Below are 22,802 nucleotides of genomic sequence, written 5' to 3'. Positions count from 1 at the left end.
CTTACAGAATGGGGTGTGCGTGATCACCCCTGCCCATGGTTGAATTCGCTGCAAGATGGGGCTGCTAATCGATGTTAATGGCATTCTCGCTGTCATTTACTATCCAGATCGTATGAATGAGTGTCTGAATATGTAGGTAGCCCGGAATGGGGCTTTCAAATAAATCATGATTGTGCAGCAGCGAAGCATCAGTATTGAACACTGTGGTCGAAGAGAATGATGGAGTGACCGACTGATTGATTGAGTGATGCTTTCAACTTACGTTTCCGTACCACTTGGGTTGTTGCCCTTGTTTGTGAAAATCCGAAAAGTGCTTGAGCACACACAGACAGCACAGTAGATGCCAATTTTGCGTGACACTGCCCAGCAGTTCAGGTGAACTGACTGTTCTGACTGGATCTCAGACTAGTCCACCGCATCAACACTGTGTAACACCAACAGATAGCATTTCCATTGCAAAAAAAAACAGGAATGATATTTTGGATTCCGTAGCCATCTATCTAGTTTTCATATTGGCTTATGCTTAGTATGGAAATAAAGCCCACTAAAAAGATGTTGAGTATAAATAAGAAACGCGTACCATGCAATTTAAACGGTTATAACAACAAAATGAATCACCACACACGAAGAACAGAAATGGATATTCACGGGAATAAAAAAGCAGGGAAATGCTGACAAAATCAATGACCCACATCTACGAGGACTGGAGTCCTTCAGCGTTCATGTACCACTACATTTGTGATTCTTCTATTACACTTTAAACTGTATTCACAAAATAACACATACCAGATACTTTCTTGTGTTTTATATGCATGCGCTCGAAAGACGAGCTATTCGTTCCATTAACTGGTTGTTACTGTAAAAAGTACTGGTAGTATGATTGTCTAGCATGCCAGAAAAACAAAAAAAGATGTCAAGTCCCATACAGAGTCTTTGATAACAGTACGGAAAGCAGCACCTGTGGTAAAACACCAGCGCTCCACTATTCATAACCTCGTCCAGTTAAAAGGCCCCGACATGGAAGCAGGACAGCAAGGGTTGACTTACCAAGTAACCTGGATAGAAAACACGTCGTGATTGATGGTCGCTTCTTCGATTTTCTTCTCTATGTTCGTCTTCACTCTGAGTATCATTGTTTCGGCATTTGAGGCAGTTGCCCATCGCTAACCAGATGCGCCCTACATCCGGCAGGCCGCTTGACCGTCAATCGGTCAGAGGTTTAAAAAAAGGAGACGATGGAAGGTGTCCAAAAATCTGTAATATTAGAGGAACTGGTGAGTTCACTTATTTGTGTATTCGGCGCCATGCTGGAGAACGCTGCCAAGATTAGGCACCACAACGTACTTACTAGATGCTATGCCTTATGAAAAATGATGAAGCCCATAAAAAGTTAGTAGCGACAGGGCCCGGTTTTTCCATTGTTTGATTCAGTGAATGACACCCAAATGTTCAGGGCCGGATGGTCAATTACCACTGATATAACGGTGCCGTTCTGAGCGGAGCATCGGTGATGTAGCGTCAACAGTTTGGAGTCTGGCTTGGGAAGGGGTCACCCAAACTACTGTATTCAGTGCTGCTGAGTCTGTGTAAAAGGACAGAGTATGAACCGTTTCTCGAGGCAAGGTCTTGATGTTGTATGCACATAAGTGTGCGCCATTTGGACCCTCACATTGGACATTCGAAGCTGCGTTCAAATGTGATCTCCATAGAACTGGGTTGAGCTGCTCAAAAGCTGACATCGTCCGTGTGAATGCCCATTTTGTCATGCGCTTGGAAAATGATGATGTCAAAGTACTTTGACAGAGCTGACCTGGTTTGAGGGGGCTCCTGATGACGCTGAGCGAGCTAGTTTAAGAGTCTACGCCTATGGCGTAGCAAGAAAAAGCGATCGAAAATGGGTTGCACTGGCTAGAGCTTCACTACTTAAGGTTCAGTTATGCCAGGAAGACTATAACGGACGGAGCCAAAGAAAAGGAAGTGACTCTTTGCACTGCGAATAACCGTTAATTCGTCTGTAGGATCGTAAACGGAGTAAGGCGTTTTCTCAAGGCGATCCGCACTTTCATACTGATGTAAGTAGTGGTGCTGTTTCCCTAAACAGGACAGGTTAGTGGATCAATAAACTGTACACTGACCGCTGATACATTATTCAACATGATCGAAGTACTTTTCAAAACCAGGAGTCCGGTGATCCTCAAAAAGCAACTAGCATACGCAGCAGTGTTAATATCTGAGCCAGGCGGGTGAGGTTAGTGAGGCGATGGGTCTTATCAAAACCGTAGCAATTGCATCTGGTCGGGCTACTGAGTCAGAGGCCAAGGGCAGGGTCCTGAACGGTAACCCTAACTTTTCAACTAATCTATGGGTCGGTTCTCTCGCTAGAGAGCGAAAGTTCGGGAGGAGTCAACCAACCACTTTTCGACCCGAGATACCCGGAAGCAACAACGTGCGAACGACAGCTGGCCCCTTTCATCAATAAGCTTCAACTCATTACTTCAGGAGCTAAACGACTCCCCCTTTCTTTAAAGCGACAAATTCAACGTCCATTTCTGGATATCCACTGAAGTTTTCAACACAAATGTACGCACATCGTTACTCAGCTCCCTCTAACCTGTAACAACCAAGCATTCAGACAGATTACATGGCAGTAAGTGACAGATAGCAATCTTATGCTCAAGAGTACCTCCTTTTGGAAAAAAGGTGTGGACTGAGATCATTTCCTTGTTCGTCCGTGTGCTGTAGCCCGTTTCCCTATGATCAGCATGATAACCATTTGTTAGTACGGTTGCCAAAAAGTCTACCGGAAACAGTTACCTGGACAGCTATCAAAAGTGAAACAAACCAGCCAACCCAATGAAAACGGACTGGAAGTGAAAAAGCGCACTTTAAAAGAGGCCACGGCCAAATCCAAATAGGGTTTTACAGCGACCCATGCCCCTGGTCGAACAAAGGAAGATGGTCCCACCGGAACGACCGGGAGAAGCGGGAGTGGATAAAAGTCCGAGAAATGATAAAGTCGACGGTGATTGGAAGTACCACAACCATTTTCCAAACTCATGAGGCACACCTGGCCGAGAAAACAGCCGGTCAGTGAAGTCATTACAGCGAAAGAGGCCTCGAAACTTACTCCAAGGTCAATCGGCTGCCTCGGTGGACAAAGTCAGTCAGTTAGACAGCTTATCAGCTATAAACCTTTGTACCGAGGATACAGTTTAGATCGCAAAAAATGGGCCTGGGGAGATGGCCAGGAATTGGAGGCGGCGGAATGATCAATAAGTTCGCACTGTATACTGCTCTGAGGAAACAGGGAACTGGGCAGCTACGTGTTGTAGGTGACGGCTCTGATGTATGCGCGCCACTGAAAACAGAGCATAACCATGCCTACCAGGGTAATTAACCGGTGGTGAGTTGAGTTCCTGGGTCTCCATTGACGTGTGGGGACAATTCAGCTGGCCTGAAGTGCCCAGCATGACACTCAATTCACCAACAACAATGGGACATGAAATGTTCGGTCACAGCAAAGGGTGAGGTCAAATCAAAATTTTGAAGCGAAACAAAGGATACGGTACTAACTACCGTCTCCCTGCCTCGCTTGGGGAAAAGGAATAATTCACAGTATGGAAGCACTCGACCAGAAAACTTAAAAGGCGAATGAAGTTCTACGGGAATGTTCACATCTCCATCAACCCATACACTCCAACACCTGTGGATCCACGAAAATTTACAGAGAGTGTAGTCCTGAGTTCATCATCAGTAGTTATGTCCGTCAATTTTGCCCATTTCCACATCACCTATTCAACTTCGTAATCGAATTATTCATCAAGAAACAGTGGGTGAGTTCTCTACCTCTATGTGAGGAATCTTCTCGGAAATTACCTCAAAAGGACGAGCGATATCGGACGACTTAGTTCAGATTCCATCCAGGTGCAAAATACAATGAATGACCTACATAATGCTGTCAAACGTTTTTAGTATGCGCTTTGCACAATGAAAGCTCAAAGTGCTATCACAAGACTTGGCGAGTGCAGCGCTAAAACTGGTCGTAGCACCACAATCACTACAGACAGTAAACAAAGTTGCGTAACCGGATGGCCGTATCATGTCGGACGACAGCATTATCGACGAACTGAATGCTATGCTCTCTAACACCCATTCTGCATCCCTTCATATTGGGCGATTCTTGGGTTAGTGTGACATTAGTATGTCGGTGTCTCCGAAGCACTGACCGGTCTAGCGTGAGGTTCGCCAGATGAGTTGCGGAAAAAGGAACTCTCATACAATGCATGCAATATGCAGGGCAGGAAACCATCTACCCCGCACAGGTCTTTTCGCCATACATGTGCTGTGTGAAAGCAAGTGGGAGATGGCAACGAAGTACAGACACTAGCCAGCAGACTCAGTCGGATCGACAATCACCGCCTACTTGAATGGGGAGCCCGAGTTTCAACATGGTTAATAACACCGGTAGACAAGACTCGGTCACCCTAACAGTGAAGTTCGTGCATCAAACCTATCGACTTCAATCCGTAGCTGACCAATTTCCCGAACCAATTGACCAGGCCATCACCTCCCACTCTTGGCTACAACTCCTGGACTCTCCCGTTCTCCGGTGAATAAAACTATAGCAGCTAGAACAAGCGTACCCTTGGTAGGTGGTTGATAGCTGATAAACTGAAATGAAGTGAAAATGAGCCTGTTGGTGAAAGGCAGAGTATACGACACGACAGCACTCCAGTGCAGCTTTACAACTGGGAAGCCTGGTCACAGTGCACTGAACACAAAAAACCGCTTGTCCCTGACCACCAGCGCCTTAGATACATTACGCACGTACCATGAGTTGTGAGTTGGATCGTGGGTTGGAGTCGTGACTTGAATCGACCGCATCAACTAAGCTGACTCGACCGAGTGCTCCGTATGCAATGGGATCATTGCCTTGCCGTGCCCTGTTGGTTGGTGCACGCTTCGACTAGAAGGTTCCACAAGGCAGGCAGCGCATGACCTGGAGACGGAGTATGAAAAAAATACCAAGGGCTTTTGGTTGTACTGGTGCATGTCATGTCGTCTGCAAGCATGAGATGTGGATTTGATCCAACCCAGTCTTGTAGCAGCCTTTTATACCTTGCAGGTGCGAAGCGCACGCCAAACCGTGCGGCAGAAATACTTAGGTTACTTAAAATCGTCTGGATTTGGGAAGGACCTGAACCAAGGAGAGCAATATCGTCTGCATACTCAACGTGTGTGAGGGAACGTCACGGAAGAATTTCCACTCCCGGGGTTTCAGAGACAGGCAGAGAAATTTAAGGCAGCAAATCAACAACGAAGTTGAAAAGGAAAAGTAAGAGAGAGAAGCCTTGTCTTGCACCACTGGACGTAGTCAACTCAGGCGAGAGCTTCCCGTATGCTTGTACATGCCCACATGCGGAGTAGAATTTTGGGAGGGACACCTTTGGTCGCCAGACTGCCAAAGTTACTGACAATCAAAAGAATCAAAAGCAGCTTTCAAATCAAGATAAACGACCAATGTGGTAGTGGTGCTTTTCAAAAATTTGTCTCAAGGTAAAGATATGGTCGATGTATCCTCAACCAGGGCGAAACCCAGCTTGGTTTTCACGAATCTGTCTCTCTCGATAATTCATCAATCTGCGAAAAATAATACCAGAGAGCACTCTAGATAGGACGGATATGAGGCTGATACCACCATGGTTTTACATGACGTCCTTACTCCCTTTTCGAAAACTTGGATGACGGTCGAGGAGCCCATTCGGCTGCAATTCGGTTTTCGTTCCAAATCTTCTGCAGTATAGTTGTCCGACTGTTCACCAGGGCCTCCCCACTTTCTTTGAAGAGTGCGGAGTGTAGACCATCCGGGTCAGATGCCTTGTCGCGCTTCAGGATTGAAATCTCACAATGGATTTCGGTTGAAGATGGTGGGTTGGTGTCAATGTTTCATTCGGGCTCGCTTGGTTCTTCCAGCGGTTGTGCTGAAGGAGACCAGGTGAATTGTTCTTCGAAGTGCTCAGTTCACCGCTCAAGACGGCGACTGAGGAGATGCGTTGCTCTTCCGTCTTTTTCACATGTCTCACTGACATTGGATAAGTTGAAACCGGGTGCGGCTGTTTCCTGCAGCAAAAGCCTTCTCCATCTCCTGGGCCCTCGAAATCCACCAGCGCTCTCAGTCATTACCCAGTGTTTGAGGGATCTGCGTGCGCCATCATAGTCGCTAGTTGCTGGTATAGTCTTTCTGGCAGCAGTAAGATCTGCTGATCTCGAAGATAATCAGTGTTTATTGAGTCGAGTCAGATGAGCTGGACAAACAGTTCTGAAAACTGATAGCATTGCCTCTTTAACTCGCCTCTATTGATCCTCCAAGCAATCATCGTCCACATGACTGTGCGTTTCCAGTAGCTTTCTAGCCAGATCAGCTCGACACTTTTCATCTACTAAAACTTGTCGAAGTTGATGAACAGAGCTGTTGTCTTTCGGCATGCATAGTGCTGGCGAAAAGCCAAATGCTAAGCGGGCCCGAACGATGGCGTGATCAGAGTCAATTTGCGTACCCCCAGAAGGAACGAGGATCTCCACTGCCATATGATCCAAATGACTCTAGGAATGCCTTGTGGTGGGTGGCCTCCAAGTAACTCGGCGTGTGCGTTTGTGTTGGAAGTTCGTACGGGTCAGGAACAGACGATGATCTGCACACAACTGAAGAAGCCGCTCTCCGTTATCCAGCATCGACTCCAAATCGACCACCTAACTGTGCTTCTTCCGGAATTAGTCGTCCAACTTGGGCATTCATATCACCCGCCAGAATTTCTATATCTACCCTTCTTGCCGACCGAAGCGGTCGTGGCAGATCGTGATAAAACTCGTCCTTTTCAGTCTCAGAACTGCTATATGTTGGGGCGTATGCTGATACGACAAACAAACACCGTTTATCACATCGACGTGCGTTAATCTTAATGGAGCCAGACAATCGCACAGCGCAAAGGCGATTGTTTACTGGGATCAAGTCCAGTAAGGCGCTTTTAGCCTTGGGGCTGAGTACAACTCCCACACCGCAGATATCACGAGCCATTGCGTCAAGATCACCGGATACCCGGAGGACGAAATGTGGAACATCTGGGCTCGTCCTAAGCGGCTTGAGGAGCACGACCGAAGTGGGGTCTTGTATGCGTGTTTCGGAGATACAACATACATCGATGGAGAGGGAAAGTAAGGTTTCAGCAAGGAATGCCTGTTGACTAATTCGACATAGAGTACGGACACCGAAGGCTGCAAAGTGGATCAGATCTTTTGAGGTTAGTAAGTGATTATTTTGGTTTATTCTCCTGGGTGATAGTTGAGACACGGAACAGTGGCTAGAGGATTGATAGATGGGTTGATTGCAGTGCATTGTAAGATGGGTTGGGAGGGAATGAAGGGGAAGGCTGGTGAGGGAAGAGCTGCAAGGGTAAATGATACTTCCCGGCTGCCCAGTCCGAAGGGGGTTTAGTTGAGGTACCCCACCTTGAGCCCTTGACTCAAAAGTCTGATCCACAAGGCAGTGAGAGAATGTAGGGTTTGTTCGTGGGCCCTGTCCTTAGCCTCTGACTGGAAAGTTTGGACAGCGAGACAGCGGTTGTTAGGATTTTCTTGGAAGACCATTTCCGGAGCCAATGACTCAATAGTCTGGTCTACTTGGCTGTATGAAGCTTGAAGCGTTTGCCTCAGTACTCTATCGACGACGAAGTCGGACTGAAGTAGACAGTGAATATACTGGCAGAAAGCCTCTAGTAGGGAAGCTAAGAGAGCTCATCTCTTACACGCTGTTATTAACAGCAATTACAGACTTTTAAGGCACCCACCTTGGGAACAACGTTGACCAAAAGAACAGACAGAACGACCTACCTAAAGGTACTGCCGAAATCAAGGAAAACTAACACTGTGGACCGTCCATAAGGCGATTATCCAACACCTCACGGAACGTGTGGATGTAGTCGGCACAGTTTCCATCGTTTTATGCTCATGGGTCAAGGTTTCGCCGCGGAGAATTAGTGACGTCAGAAGCGTTGATACGATGATACCTTTGTAATTGTACATTCACAAGGGTTAACTTTTCAAAGATGGGCACTACTCTCGACCAACCCAAGTTGCCTCAGATAGCCTGTCTCCAAGATAGACATTAACAGCCGGACACCAACTCACCAAGCAATTCCCCACCGTCCTTAAACAGGCCGTTCGAAGCTCCGTGGCGTTGAGTAAAGGTAAATTATCGCACGTCCCTAAGACACAAGGAGATCTCATCATAAAATTTCATGTTCCTTATTGACCAAAAGGTTGCTGAAAATTCTTCAACAACTTACTACCGGTTTCGCTCATCTTGTGTCCCATAAGATGTGCGTAGTCCCAGAGTTCCCAGCAATTACACTCGCTATGTGGCATTCGGTTGAGCCTCCCGCTAACACCAAATTAATTCGCGAACGAGTGCGAGTCCATTGCACTTTTCTGTTGAACGGCGGCAGCCCAAATGAGAAACAGAGGTTAATTCACTGCAATTTTGCTCATAATATTCTGACGACGATCCAAACGTTTTTCGCCGGCCATCGTGGCCGTTATTGGTTTCGCCAACAAGGGGTATCCGAAGATTTTTAGGAAGAACCAATAAGAACAACCTGCGAAAACCTTCAGAATTTTTCGCTTCTACTATTTCCTAATGGGTTGGCAGGGAATGAGGGGGAAGGCTGGTGAGGGAAGAGCTGCAAGGGCAAATGATACTTCCCGGCTGCCCAGTTCGAAGGGGGTTTAGTTGAGGTACCCCACCTTGAGCCCTTGACTCAAAAGTCTGATCCACAAGGCAGTGAGAGAATGTAGGGTTTGTTCGTGGGCCCTGTCCTTAGCCTCTGACTGGAAAGTTTGGACAGCGAGACAGCGGTTGTTAGGATTTTCTTGGAAGACCATTTCCGGAGCCAATGACTCAATAGTCTGGTCTACTTGGCTGTATGAAGCTTGAAGCGTTTGCCTCAGTACTCTATCGACGACGAAGTCGGACTGAAGTAGACAGTGAATATACTGGCAGAAAGCCTCTAGTAGGGAAGCTAAGAGAGCTCATCTCTTACACGCTGTTATTAACAGCAATTACAGACTTTTAAGGCACCCACCTTGGGAACAACGTTGACCAAAAGAACAGACAGAACGACCTACCTAAAGGTACTGCCGAAATCAAGGAAAACTAACACTGTGGACCGTCCATAAGGCGATTATCCAACACCTCACGGAACGTGTGGATGTAGTCGGCACAGTTTCCATCGTTTTATGCTCATGGGTCAAGGTTTCGCCGCGGAGAATTAGTGACGTCAGAAGCGTTGATACGATGATACCTTTGTAATTGTACATTCACAAGGGTTAACTTTTCAAAGATGGGCACTACTCTCGACCAACCCAAGTTGCCTCAGATAGCCTGTCTCCAAGATAGACATTAATAGCCGGACACCAACTCACCAAGCAATTCCCCACCGTCCTTAAACAGGCCGTTCGAAGCTCCGTGGCGTTGAGTAAAGGTAAATTATCGCACGTCCCTAAGACACAAGGAGATCTCATCATAAAATTTCATGTTCCTTATTGACCAAAAGGTTGCTGAAAATTCTTCAACAACTTACTACCGGTTTCGCTCATCTTGTGTCCCATAAGATGTGCGTAGTCCCAGAGTTCCCAGCAATTACACTCGCTATGTGGCATTCGGTTGAGCCTCCCGCTAACACCAAATTAATTCGCGAACGAGTGCGAGTCCATTGCACTTTTCTGTTGAACGGCGGCAGCCCAAATGAGAAACAGAGGTTAATTCACTGCAATTTTGCTCATAATATTCTGACGACGATCCAAACGTTTTTCGCCGGCCATCGTGGCCGTTATTGGTTTCGCCAACAAGGGGTATCCGAAGATTTTTAGGAAGAACCAATAAGAACAACCTGCGAAAACCTTCAGAATTTTTCGCTTCTACTATTTCCTAAGCTTCCTGGACCCATCAGGCTCCCGGCCTGAGGTTACGGTCTGTTTGGCGTGGCACCGGATTGTATTGCCGTCGGACCTGCAGCAGTCAGTCCACTCCGCTAGAGGTTAGTTGCATTGTGCAGCGGCTAGAATTCCGAACATCGCGTACAACCTCGCTTCAGAGATAACTGATATCTGAAATCGTGCCAGTAAACAAGAATATGAAGTCGCTTCTGGTAGTGTGCTGATATCTTAATCCGTTATAATAATTGAAAAAGTCGTTTCGGTACCCAGCTGTCATGCCACCTCAAATAAGTCCAAAAGCCGACCTATTTTCAGGTCACCCAAGCTCAGACAGGGGCAGGCGAGATGCCGTCGTTGGTTTCGAACAACAGATTTTTCAGATCAATAGGGACGGCACTGTTGTTGGTTATGGCAAGCGGTACAGTCCCAGCACTTGTCGCACGGCGCACATACGATTGGTGTAATCCTGCAAGAGGCAACACCCAGTTCCATTCACAGTTACCTGACCTTCTAGGAGGTGGGGTGACCGACGAAAATTAATACTGGGTACACCTTAGAAGCTATGACCACACGACTGACACGTCAGTTATTTCCACAAGTTCTCGCATCCCCGTTGAAAATAAGGACCGACGTCGAAGCGCTGCATACATCGTCACTCCGACTTCGTCCCAAATATTTCGTAGAGTAATTAGGCTGGCTACATCGGATCCACTACCTTCTTCGGAGATTGTCTGCACCAGGTGATTCGTTGCGTTGTATAGTCGGTGTTTGAGGGATCTACGCGTCATGTGATCAGCGATAAGGCCTGGTAATGTCGAGGAAACCCAGCGTTCATTTGATTGAGTCGGATAGCTGTGCACATTACTGAAAGCCAAGGACGCAACTTCTTTCATACTGTCCTATTTATCTCCAATAAATACTGGTCACCGGCATGATCATTCTGCAGTAGATTCTCAACAGAATTGACCACACACAGTTAACGAAGTTGAATTCGCTGAACTTACAGAACGGAGTTGCTCTGTCTCTACATTCGTGGTCCTGAAGTAAGGCGTTAGGCAGAACGCCACGCCAGGACTGCCCAAGAGCTCGCAATCGGGAGCTGAGACGGCTATGATTGGCCAGAAATGATCGCCTGGCTGTCCAACAGTGAGTCCAGATCTGATTGGTCAAAAATATCGAACGAAGAGCCAATCACGGTAAAGTGTCCCCTGACTGCAGGTTACCAATAGCATGACCAGATGGCGTCTGGAATTCCGGAATGTTTTCATTACATACAAGCTGAATACGACAGACTGTTATTTAGATGCTTTTTTGTTTGTCTAGTATATTTTGTGTACTCTTGAAGTTCATTCCGCCGGAAGCACCAAGTTTGGAGCATTTGGCTCAGAATTAAGCTAGGGCTCTACCTTTACTAGTAACGAAGTCCCCACTAATCGGATTGGGGTTGCGCACACCAAAATGGACGCCAATGTTTAATTGAGGTGCTCCATCCGTAACAGGTGGATACATGACTCAAGTGAACCGATGGTTGCCTTGCGGTTAGTGGCCCTCGTAACTCGGCAACACCATTAGTGCTGGGAGTGTGTAGTGGGCAGGAACGGATATTCAATTAATCCAACTAGATCTCACACTTAGGATTGTTTCCTGTCAAAGTCAAATTCGTGTGAAAATGAGGGTACTTGTCGAAATCCGTCAAATTTGGATTTACGTGTGACTTAAGGGCTCTAGCAACACAGCAAAAAAACGAGATTTCCGGTTATATAACAGTTATATAACTAACTAACAACCACCTAGTATGGTCGGTAGTGGCTATGTGCTCCGCCAAATCTTCCATATAGCCGTTTTCCAGGTTATCATCATGGTAGTAAAAAGTCCCAAGCCACGTCCGTATGTTATATAGTCGACCGATGTCGGACGGATGAAAGGCTGCCAATAAACCATATTTTGACGTTACATAACGGTTATATGGCCACCTTATAACCGTACTTTGCTGTTGTTAGACTACTATTTGACCACATGATGACGACTTTTCAACATCTACGGAGCCACGAAATGGCCGTTCCACGACCGAAATATCCAATTGCTCTAACCGCCTTGCAAATATTCTATCGCCACTCTGAGCTGTCCGTCGGCGTCCGTTGACGGCATCGACCGGACAAGCCCCTAGGGGGCGAGGCCTGTCGTAAGATTTTGAAGAGATTCCAGTGATGTGCTGCATCTAAATATCGATGTATTGCGACGTCTCAAATATCATACCAACCAGTTAAAGCAAACCACCATAAAGGACAGTTGGATTCAGTTGAGTCTTCTTTTAAATCAAAATCCATGTTGATGTGAGTGTTTAAAAAACTAATGGATTTGTCCTGGCGGTTATGAGCACCCTTTGAGCTGCCAAGCTCACCAAGCTCACTTAGGTGCTCAGTCCGGAATCTATGTTCAGCTGACAAATAATGGGTCACAACGAACTCTTCTATGTGCAGACCACCTGTCGTTCGTGGCCAGAACGAACTTAAAGCACAGATCCTTACAAGAACCCCAACAAAAGCCACCAAGAATAAGCTATACACTGAGTAATTTGAATCACGTCGTATTTGTCACTCGTGGAGGGCATCAAGTAACCACCTCCTTTCATTCTGGGGGCACGCAAATGGAGTCCGACCCGGCCACAGTGCTGGCTTGGTTGACTCTTGCATCAAAGCTCTTGTGTTCAGTGGATTATCATCTCACTGCCCGCAAATTAGGATGACCCGTACGGCAATGAACCGATTGACTCATTGCTTCTGACACGTAGCCGCAATTTTGGTTACCCTTTTTATCTTCGGTTGGCGGAACCGGTGTGGTTTGTCACACGGGTTGCAGCTGTAAAACTGACTCAGTGATCAGCCGTTCTTCCTAGGTCCCACGCTGCGTTGATGGTCCCAAATGGACGTACAAATGATAGATTGGCCTTAAAGACACAAACTCATCGTCATACGAATATTTGTCTTCACGAAACATCCAGCTACATCATGGAGCAGATTCACTTCATCATCCGCGGAGTTTCCCAATCAGAGTTGGTCGCCGGACAGGAGTCTGGTTCATTAGAGTGAGAAGTGTGCAGCGGGTTGTTTACATTTCAATGCTTACTTGTTCCACCGTTGTGGACGTCATGGTGCTTTTGAATGGATGTCACCATTTGATGGTCCTTAACATCCACCTGTCTAAGTTCGCGCACCATGATGCAACACCAACCGCTGCGTGAGGCCATTGAATAAGCCACCTTACCACACAAAGAGTGGGTTAACATCAAAAGGCGGGTGTCTGTGCCTTCCCCCTACGCTTGAGCATGTTTTTCAACCCTGAATAATCCAGTTGTTATCATGATCAGCTGAAAATACGCAGGTATAGTGGATGATCTGGAGAGTTGGGGTTGAATCGCTACGTGCTGGATGCGGTACCCGCTGACCCATGGTTACGAGAATAACGGTAGATTATTCATTAGGGGAGATCAGGAGAGCAAGTTAGTTGTTAAAGGCAGGGAAACGACAACGACCATCACAGCTGGGTTTTCTGATAAAGGCGTTTATGCGTCGCTGCCAAGTTATTGCTTTACCTGCTCTGACTCGGGCCCGTTCTCCGCATGTTTGTGCGAAAGAGGCTTCTCGATGAAGTCACTCAACTGACATAGTTAACACGTGACCAGGTCGGCGCAGCCCGTGGAGTGTGACCAGTCCATCTATCGCAGGTGAGTTATTTCTTCCGAAATTATTAAGTCCGGTGTTTAGACTGGACTGGTAGGTTGCATTCATTTTGAGGCAGTATCGCGCTTGCAAGGAAATCTCTAAAAAAACATGGATTCCCTCGTGCTCGGATGTTTCACCTCCTCTTCTCACCGCATGCGGGTCATTTTACACCTGTATTATTATGCGTCCCGCAGAATCTTCATGAAGTTCATCCTATTCTAGTTATTTGACGCCACTGTGAAGAACATGACTGATACTCTATTCGTTGCTCTATTCATTATTCTCTTGTTTTAATATTCCATATGCTGTACATATTCGCCAATTCGAATACATACGTGCTGGTTGTTACGCTTCGCTGAATTCTGGATTTCTAGTTCCTACATACGTACGAAACTTAATTCTCACAGCCACAAATCCACCACCGTCGTGGCCGAACTTCTGGTCATTGTGTTTTCAGCTTCATTTTGTATGCCGCAGTGCATATCGAGCATTAACAAGAACATTCAGCAACCGGCGTTACTTGCTTGATCGACACCTTTATCCTTTGGTGGAAAGGGGCACAACCTGGCAGATTTGCTTATTCAACAAGAACCTAATCTAACTGTGCGTGCCGTTGTGTGCCGGGTATCAACACTCAATGGCTGTTCATATAAACGGCGCGCGTAGGATGCTGAGGGTGTTAATCTTTAAGGTATGAAAAGTTAACTTCAGTGTCCATGTAAAATTCAGAACTTTGTTGTGATTCAAAGCTACGTATTGTTCCTGCTCTGAAATGGCATGTGGGCCGATTCAGTAGGGCATGTTCCAAATCAAGGATATACGCTCTGATCATTACTTTTAACTTCGGCAAAAATAAGCTGGCGGTAAACTATGACTTGGAAAACCATACAACTATGGGGAAAAGTGCAAAAGCGAAGATGTTAATTCTTTTCTTCCGTGCTTACCGTATAAAATGATGTTTCATGTTTTTTGTTCCATTTCATCATCAATGCCCGTTTTCTTGTTTTTTAGCCGAACGTCATCGCCCTTCGACCGCTGTCCATTATCCGCACAATGCATTCAGCTGCAAAACCTTCATGAGTGAGGTAAAACTTTCTAGGTCAACATGCTGCATTTTATTGCTTATGTGCTCAAACCAAAAACCGTTCCTATACGCTGTCATATTTTGCAGCTCACCGTGTTTCATTGTTCACTGGAGCAACAATACCTCCGGCTGAAAATTCTTTTGAGATGATTTTTCAGCATCGCTAAGGCCCCTAGACGCCTACATGGGGTTTAAAAGTCTGTACTCAACTCAACTGCTGGATTGCCTTAGTCCATCAGGGACACGCCATAATTTTCGAAAATTTAATCCTATTGTGCGATTACCGAGCACCCCCTTTGACCTCGTGATTGTACGTTCAGTTTAAATCAAGCACGTGATTTCCACCTCCTTTTGTTCAATGCATTGAGCCTGCGTGAACGTTGATTTAGCGCAATGTTTCATACCAGCCTACTTGTGCATGATCCAATTTTGAGTTAGCATTTTTAAACCAGTGTACAGAAGGCTGCGTAACTCTACGGTTCGCGGCTTGTAAAATTTATTGTACCCACAATACCGCATATGTTGACAAACATCCATTTGCCAAAGTCTTGTGCGCAATTTAGTGTGGCCAACCTTGTTGATGGAAGCAATCAATTAGTAAGATATTTTTAAAAGCGAAACCGTACGTTTTGGCCATCATTAGCATTTTCAGCAGCAATATATCAGTTGTAAATTCTAGCTTCCATATAGCATGCACTCATTTGGAAGGGTGCAACCGGGAAAGATGTAAAAAAGAAGTAAGGGAGATGATCCATTACGTTGTCACTATAAGAATCACTCGGATACATGGTAGACAGTTTCGAGAGAAACCAATTAGCCATCAGTAAAATTTTCTCAGTCATTTCCGAACACCACTCAAGATAAGTGCAGCGTACAGCAAATGTCACATCTGTATTCTGCCAAAAACCACACACCACAATCGCAGGGTGTCCGCCACGGTGACCTTAACACTGGCAGCATGCTTTTTCATTTGCCATCTGATAACTATACTAAGGAGCCTTTCCAATTACTAATTTGTTCTGAACAGTAACTTCTATTGTGCGCGGTCTGGCGTCCACAGAACAAGTCTCAACAGTCTAACGATATGCCACTCACCGCCTAGGAATAAACATTAATATTATTATTTGGCACATTGTGTCCCCTGAGCTCCTGATTCAGCACCAAATACTAGACTAAGTTTGACTGTGTTGATTACATGCTGCATATAGCTTAATTTTGTTATCCGTAGACCCAGCGAACAACATTTTGGGGGTTTTCTGCGACACACTAAAGTTGCTCTAAGCACGGACTTGTATGGGCAGCTCCACAGATCGCGTGAGTTTTGAAATGCTGCTCATACTTTGATAATGCGCGCATCACATCTATGGTCCCTGTGGTCTCTTGGATGGCTAACCTGGTCAATAAACCCGACCACTTCCTTCCATTGATATGGGAAAATGGAAAGCCTGAAGCAATGCTCTCTAAATTGAAGATGCAAAGTAAAGTAGACATGGCGGGCTTCCTACCGTCAATTCAAGCAGGATTATTTATAATTCTCCAACAGTTGTACCAGGTCGCCGTTTGAAATTCGCACGACCGTATCAAGCGTACATAAGTAGGCGTATCCCCGCTATTTTTTGTGCCCAGCTTCGTTGTTTCACCTTTGTACTCATGTTCCCGCATTTGTTGATATATTTCAATAAAAGTTCCTTGAAGTTTGGGGTTTCCTGTGTAAATATGCAGCCCACTTGCTTGCTGGAAACAATCAATCCATCAATCATCAACCAATCAGTCCATTCACCCAGTACTTTGTTGGACTAATTCACGTCAGTAGATAAGTAAATGGCATACGGAAACGGCTCCGTGTCACATCCTGCACATTCCGTCTCACGACCTTATTATTCCTCCAAAACATAGCAAACAGGCTATTCTTGTTCCTTGAGATATTCACGTAATCTACTTTGTCCTTCTTGTATCATTACTCCTCGTGAGCGAATATAGGTAATGATATTGCTCTTCGAATCGTTAGCATTGGGCGCTGAGGAACTGGCTGCCTCGTCGAGGTAACGACCTGAAACGTACACAAATCTGATCACAAGTTAGTTGCTGCTGTCCTTACTGTTTCGGGCCGTTCTCGAAAAAGCACCGCATTCACCCCGATTTACACGCCTTTCAATCGTAAGCCTCGGTCTAAGTACGTTATAGGGGGCTCTTTAGACGCTAAGGGTGCACCGTTATAGTAAGCATAGTGTTGGCCTTTTATTGTTGATGTAGTTTTCGCACACATTCAATCGGTGTACGCTATGGTGATCACCCCTTCGCCAATAGCTGGAAACACTTGCTATGATCGGTTTCGGGGTCTCGTGTGGCAATTGTGCGTTTTGACTAAATTGTTTTGAATTGTTTTCATGTAATGAAATTGTTAAAACCTGCCGGTAAGTGGTATAACGCGCCGCTGAAATCTGGAAGTTTTGACCAGCGCCCTGAATTAATCTGCGGAGAGTTATTCTATCCTGAGCCCTTAAGCAAAAGTTCTGGCGGGAAAATGTGAAACGCTTTATGATTCCGCAAATTACTCTTTCACTGCATAGATTCCTCTTTCATATCATGGCAACTGGCAGTTATCGGGAAGATCCCAAGCCACGATCAGTTGTTTTCACTAATCTTTGACGAGCCGCAGGTTCACAATACATGCAAGTACGGATATTGGAAAAACATCTAGCACAGCTACATTTTAACAAGGTCAGGATTGATTTTCAGCACATGCACATCGAAGCGGCCTCCAAAGGATCCCGAAAAATATCCAATGAACCCTTGGAACCACAGTCACCATTTCAGAAGTTTTCAAAACCATAAAAACGCCTGGCGTGAGCGCATGATGAATGTTCCTAAATCAACCCACCCATCTGAGATAACATGCAAGTTAACCGTACTCTCCTAAGCACCCTTTGAATTGAATGCAGTAATTTGTACTGCGCAGCAGAGACTCAACAGGGATAATTATGGAATAATGACGGGCAGTGAAAAATCGCGTTCCGAAAAGCCGATTACCTGAATTCTGAATCCCATAAATAGGAAAAATTGGCCTCTAAAATCCACCATATACCGTCTTACGATGTGTGCTAAGTAGGCTTGTTCTCGTCATGCAGACCGTTAATCTGGAAGTTAATTAGGAGTTAAAGGGGGAGCAAGTCCCTTGCTAAGACTCCTATAATAACGCTTATTTCTAACTAATCCAGCCCGAAAACCACCTGCTGGATTCTCAGCAAACCCGTGCCGGTACCAGCATGAGAACTTGCACAAGAGCTTTTTCGAAGTCAGGTTGTCCTGTCTGGTTGCGTGGCGAAGTGCACCTGACAACTTTTCACAGGGTTATGGAAGGCTTATTTTCCGAAAAGGAGGCCTCATATATGGTGCACTCAGCCTACTCTTCACCATCGAAAGTGTGTGAAGGCAACTTGATGGGGGTTGTGATGCGCTATAGCCTAACTCTCGAGGTCGGGTGCTGCAGGTTTTTGCAGTTCAGCCTCCACTGTGTGCTCCTCCTATTTGTAATATTGGGTATATTTTTACGCTAGCCAAATTTTTACTATCCGGTTGCTAATAGGCTCGTAATTGCTTTTCCTGCGTGGCCTCCGTTGTAACGAAACATAAACAGGCCTCTCATGGTAGCACTGTCCAGTTTCTAGTATATTACAGTTTGGTTCAGGGTACCATAAATTGAGCCAGTGCTGACGTCCTGTTGCACAAGACACCTCACTGAACTGGGTTGTAAACTGTCTGGTGTGAACTGCATCACCTGTTGTGTCCTTTGTGGATTTCTATGGCGCCTACACACCACCAACTTGACAGGGTTCTATGGTTTCTCTTTTTACATCATCTTTCCGCATGAAACATAAGTTGTTCGGGTTCACCGGATTCTTGCCTGATTTTTCGTCTCACTGATTAGCCCTATGCCCCATTTCCCTAAAGAAGCCAAATTTTATGCATATAAGTTGACGAAACTCACAGTATTAATAATAACAACAACAATAATAAAGTTTACCGCAATGTGGTATAACTTCGGGCATGGTCACAATGGTGAAATAAAAAACGGCACGGCTGGGATCAACTGTGGATGCCTGGCAAAACGTCAAATTGGAACATTCGTACAAAAATGGGTATTGGGCAAAATAACTGAGACATTGCCTAAAAACACTGGACAGTGTCGATGGAGAAACACAGCCACTGTTTCTCAGCTTGTCAGGAGTGTAGCGAATCGAGGCAAACTCAGACTACTACAGTTCGATGACTGTTGGCAACAACAAAACGATGGGTAAAAAACCGCGGGATCCGAACGACCATATGATGAGAAACTGTAAACTGCAGAAAAGTAAGCATATACAACGATTCTGGAAGGCTGCGAATATTCCAGCTCCCTGAGTTGATAGTTCGAACTAAAAATGAAAATCGTCGCAGAGTCCGTGCGGCTTTAAACAGTTTCGTTGGCATACAAGGTCACAAACGGCATAGACTGTGATTAAGAGGTTGAAAAATTTGAAAAATAGATAAATGTTAGAATCACAGAGTACTGTGAAAATGAAATGTTTGCTGTTGTAAGTGAATATACACTCATTTGCAAACTAATTTGTTTTTTTTTCGAGAGACTCACCCGCAACCCAGCTCTGATGTTCTCGGGAAATTAAATGTGCTGCACCAGGCCGCCCAATGTTTCAGTCGCTAAGATATTCGATACATCGCGATACATGTATGTCTTGTATACTAAAACCTTGTATACTAAAACCTTGTACACTAAAACCTTGTTTCTAGATTTCAGCCTCTCACTGACAACCTATTGGATTGTTAGCGCTTTTTGTATTCTGGTTTAGTTGAATCCCGTACGACGGAACGATCCACTTTTTTGCAGTATGACTTCCTCGAAGTCGTTTATCTTCTCCATTTCCGGTGAGCTGACGTATCTGACTGATATAACACCAAAGGAGTCAACACTGGCGACGGGAACCGAACGCGAACACAAACATGTTAATTTCAATTGAGGATTTGAAAGCAATCCCTCAACAGCAACAAACGCATTTCGAACAATCGCAATTGCAACTTATTCAGTCCCATGCTCAGTCTATCGATCTTCAGACCTCGGTTCCATCTTGAATTGGTATTTCATTATCCTTTGGCGATTCTATCGCAGCAAATGTTATGGAATTCATCTACGAACCAGCACCGGGTCTCATATTCGATTCATGGTAGAGTCGCTGGGAAGAACTTTCAGGACGAGTTTATCGACAAAGATGATGCGGGGAAATCTCGTCTCTTTGTCCAGAAACTTGGAACTATCGAGCACGATCGGCTCACGAACTTTATTCTTCCAAACATCCAAAGGATCCAAACTTTGCACAAACAGTGGAACAACTCCATGAAATTTTCGGCGGGCAACATTCACTTTTTAATGTTCGATACAATTGTATCAAATTGACCGAGCGCGAATTTAATTTAGCCCGCGTCGTCAACCGCGCGGGTGAAAAATTTCAAGTGCAGTCACTTACAGAGGATCAGTTTATGTGCCTTAATTTTGTTGCTGGACTTCAGTCTTCGCAAGAATCAGATATTTGCACTCGACTGCTTTCCAAGCTTGAGCAGGAGAAGGATATCACCGGGAAAGTACTCACTACCGAATGCCAACTTTCGCGTTATCTTAAGCACGATACCGAAATGGTGCAGCAGACGTCACGACCTACTAATGCTAGTGGTGTCATGGCATTGAAACGAACCATTGTTACACATAAGAAAAAACCGGTAACACCTTTTGCTTTAGATATTACGTAGATCCCACGTTCCAATTGGGAGTTGATAGGAGAACCTGTTGTTTTATTCACGACTCATCGGGCCAAAAGTGCATTTGGCAGTGCACTACTATTGGCTGGCAAGGTAGCCTGTAATGTATCATTTTAACAATCGAAAGTTCTCAGGAACTTGTTATATCACTGATTGTCTTAATTTGAACATTCTTGGACCTGACTGGATTGAGAAAATTGACCTTTTTGGTGTACCCCCGACATCTGCGCGCAGTGCTTTACAACTATCGTGCTCTTCAAATATTGTGAAGCATTTCACAAACACTCACGACTAAATTCGCTGATGTTTTCAAAGAGGGCCTCGGACGCTATACTGAACAGAAAGACACTCCCAAGCTGTTGTCCGATGCTAAACCAGTGTTTAGACCAAAACGTCCCGTTCCGGTTGCCGCCCACACTACCGTGAAGAATGAACTCGTTCGTCCCCAACAGCTCGGGGTTACCCAGCCGGTGAATTATTTGTCTTGGGCTGCTCCTATTGTTGTCGTTAAAAAGGCAGGGCACGTGTATGTTCTGATTGTTCAACTGGACTCAATGCCATACTTGATTCCCATCAATATCCATTACCTCTTCCAGAAGTTTTGTTCACCAAGCTCAGTGGTGGTAAATGCTTTGCAAAACTTGATCTTGCTGATGCTTGCCTTCAAATCGAAGTTGATGAACACCCCAAAAAACTCTTGACCATTAATACGCATCGTGGTTTATTTTGGTTCACTCGCTTATCTTTTGGCGTAAAACCTGCACCGGCTATATTCCAGCTAATAATGGATACCATGCTCAACTATACTCCCGGAGCTGTTGCATACTTAGATGACCTCATCATCGCTAGTGCCAATCAATACGAACTACTTCATCGATTACATTGTGTGCTGGAGCAAATTCAACAATGTCGTTTTCGTTTCCGTGCTGAAAGATGCAGATCTCTCCTCACCTCCATTAAATACCTGGGATTTATCTTTGACGGAAATGGTCGTCGTCTGGACCCAGAAAACATTTCTGCCATACTTCAAATGCCAGTACCGACGGACATAACAATTCTACGTTCGTTCCATGACTTGGTCAGCCGTTACAGCACTTTTCTAACAGACATGCATCGTGTCCGCCGCCCACTAAATCACCCTCTACAAAAAGATGTTCCATGGAACTGGTCACACGATTGCCAACCTGCATTTGATAACGTGAAGTCACAACTTAGCTGTAACTTGTTTCTCACGCATTACAATGAAGCTCTGGACATTACGGTGGTTTCAGACGCATCCAATTATGGTATTGGAGCAGTTATCTTTCACGTTTTTCCCGATAAAAGTGAAAAAAATGGCCCATGCAGCATACAGTTGCCGAATGCAGTTACGGACAAATTGAAAAAGAAGCTTTAGTCCTAATTCTCGCCATCAAGAAGTTCCACGAAATGCTCTATGGTCGTCACTTCACGTCATGACCGATCATAAACTACTTTTGGGTATTTTCGGAGCAAAAAAGGTATCCATGTGCACACAGCAAATTGCTTGTAACGCTGGGCAAAAATGTTCTTGGGCTACGATTTCTCCATCAAATACCAATCACTTGATGCGATGGGCTAGGCTGACGCATTGTCGAGGCTAATGGATTCTCAGCATCCACAACTCGATGATGCGATTATCGCAATAATAACAGCGAAACCAGAAGTAACTACTGTGCTTACCACAGCAATCCGCGCTTTACCGGTCACTTCCCCTACGATTTGCGACACCACTTATCGTGGTCCACTACTGAATCGAACACAATGGCCTCTAGTATGCCCAGATAAAGAGATTCAACCGTTCTACCAACGGCAATCTTCGCTCTCCGAAATCGATGGTTGCCTACTGTTTTCAGAACGCGTGGTTGTGCCTTCAGAACTCCAGAATAGTAAGCTCAAAGAATTTATTTTGGACATCCAGTTATCAACCCTATGAAGACATTGACCCGTAGTCATGTTTACTTGCCAGGCATGGATAAGCAGTCATAAGAGCTTGTAGGCAAGTGCTCAAAATGCAAACTATTTGCAAATTCCCCGCGGAAAACATAAGTAGGTTCATGGCCTGTCCCAGAAACTCCATTCATGTTGATTTTGCGGGACCAATCAACGGACAACAATACCTTATCCTAGTAGATGCTTACAGCAAATGGCCGGATGTGTTTAGCGTGAACCATATTACT

At 45.3% G+C, this 22,802-nt stretch overlaps 1 protein-coding gene across 1 annotated transcript in view; it reads right to left on the bottom strand.

Moving 5' to 3' along the window:
* The window catches only part of T265_14562 (hypothetical protein), a gene marked incomplete at both ends in the record, with an annotated part of 28,385 nt that extends 21,113 nt beyond the window's left edge, over positions 1–7,272 (bottom strand). Inside the window, 2 exons of the mRNA XM_009174195.1 lie at positions 1,048–1,178; positions 6,751–7,272. Coding sequence (XP_009172459.1) covers positions 1,048–1,178; positions 6,751–7,270 — 651 coding nt within the window. The remainder of the gene's footprint in view (positions 1–1,047; positions 1,179–6,750) is intronic.
* Between the last annotated feature and the right edge of the window lie 15,530 nt (positions 7,273–22,802).

Source organism: Opisthorchis viverrini (assembly GCF_000715545.1).
Source record: "Opisthorchis viverrini unplaced genomic scaffold opera_v5_216, whole genome shotgun sequence".
Classification (NCBI taxonomy): Eukaryota; Metazoa; Platyhelminthes; class Trematoda; order Opisthorchiida; family Opisthorchiidae; genus Opisthorchis; species Opisthorchis viverrini.
This window is presented reverse-complemented; position numbering and strand designations above follow the sequence as displayed.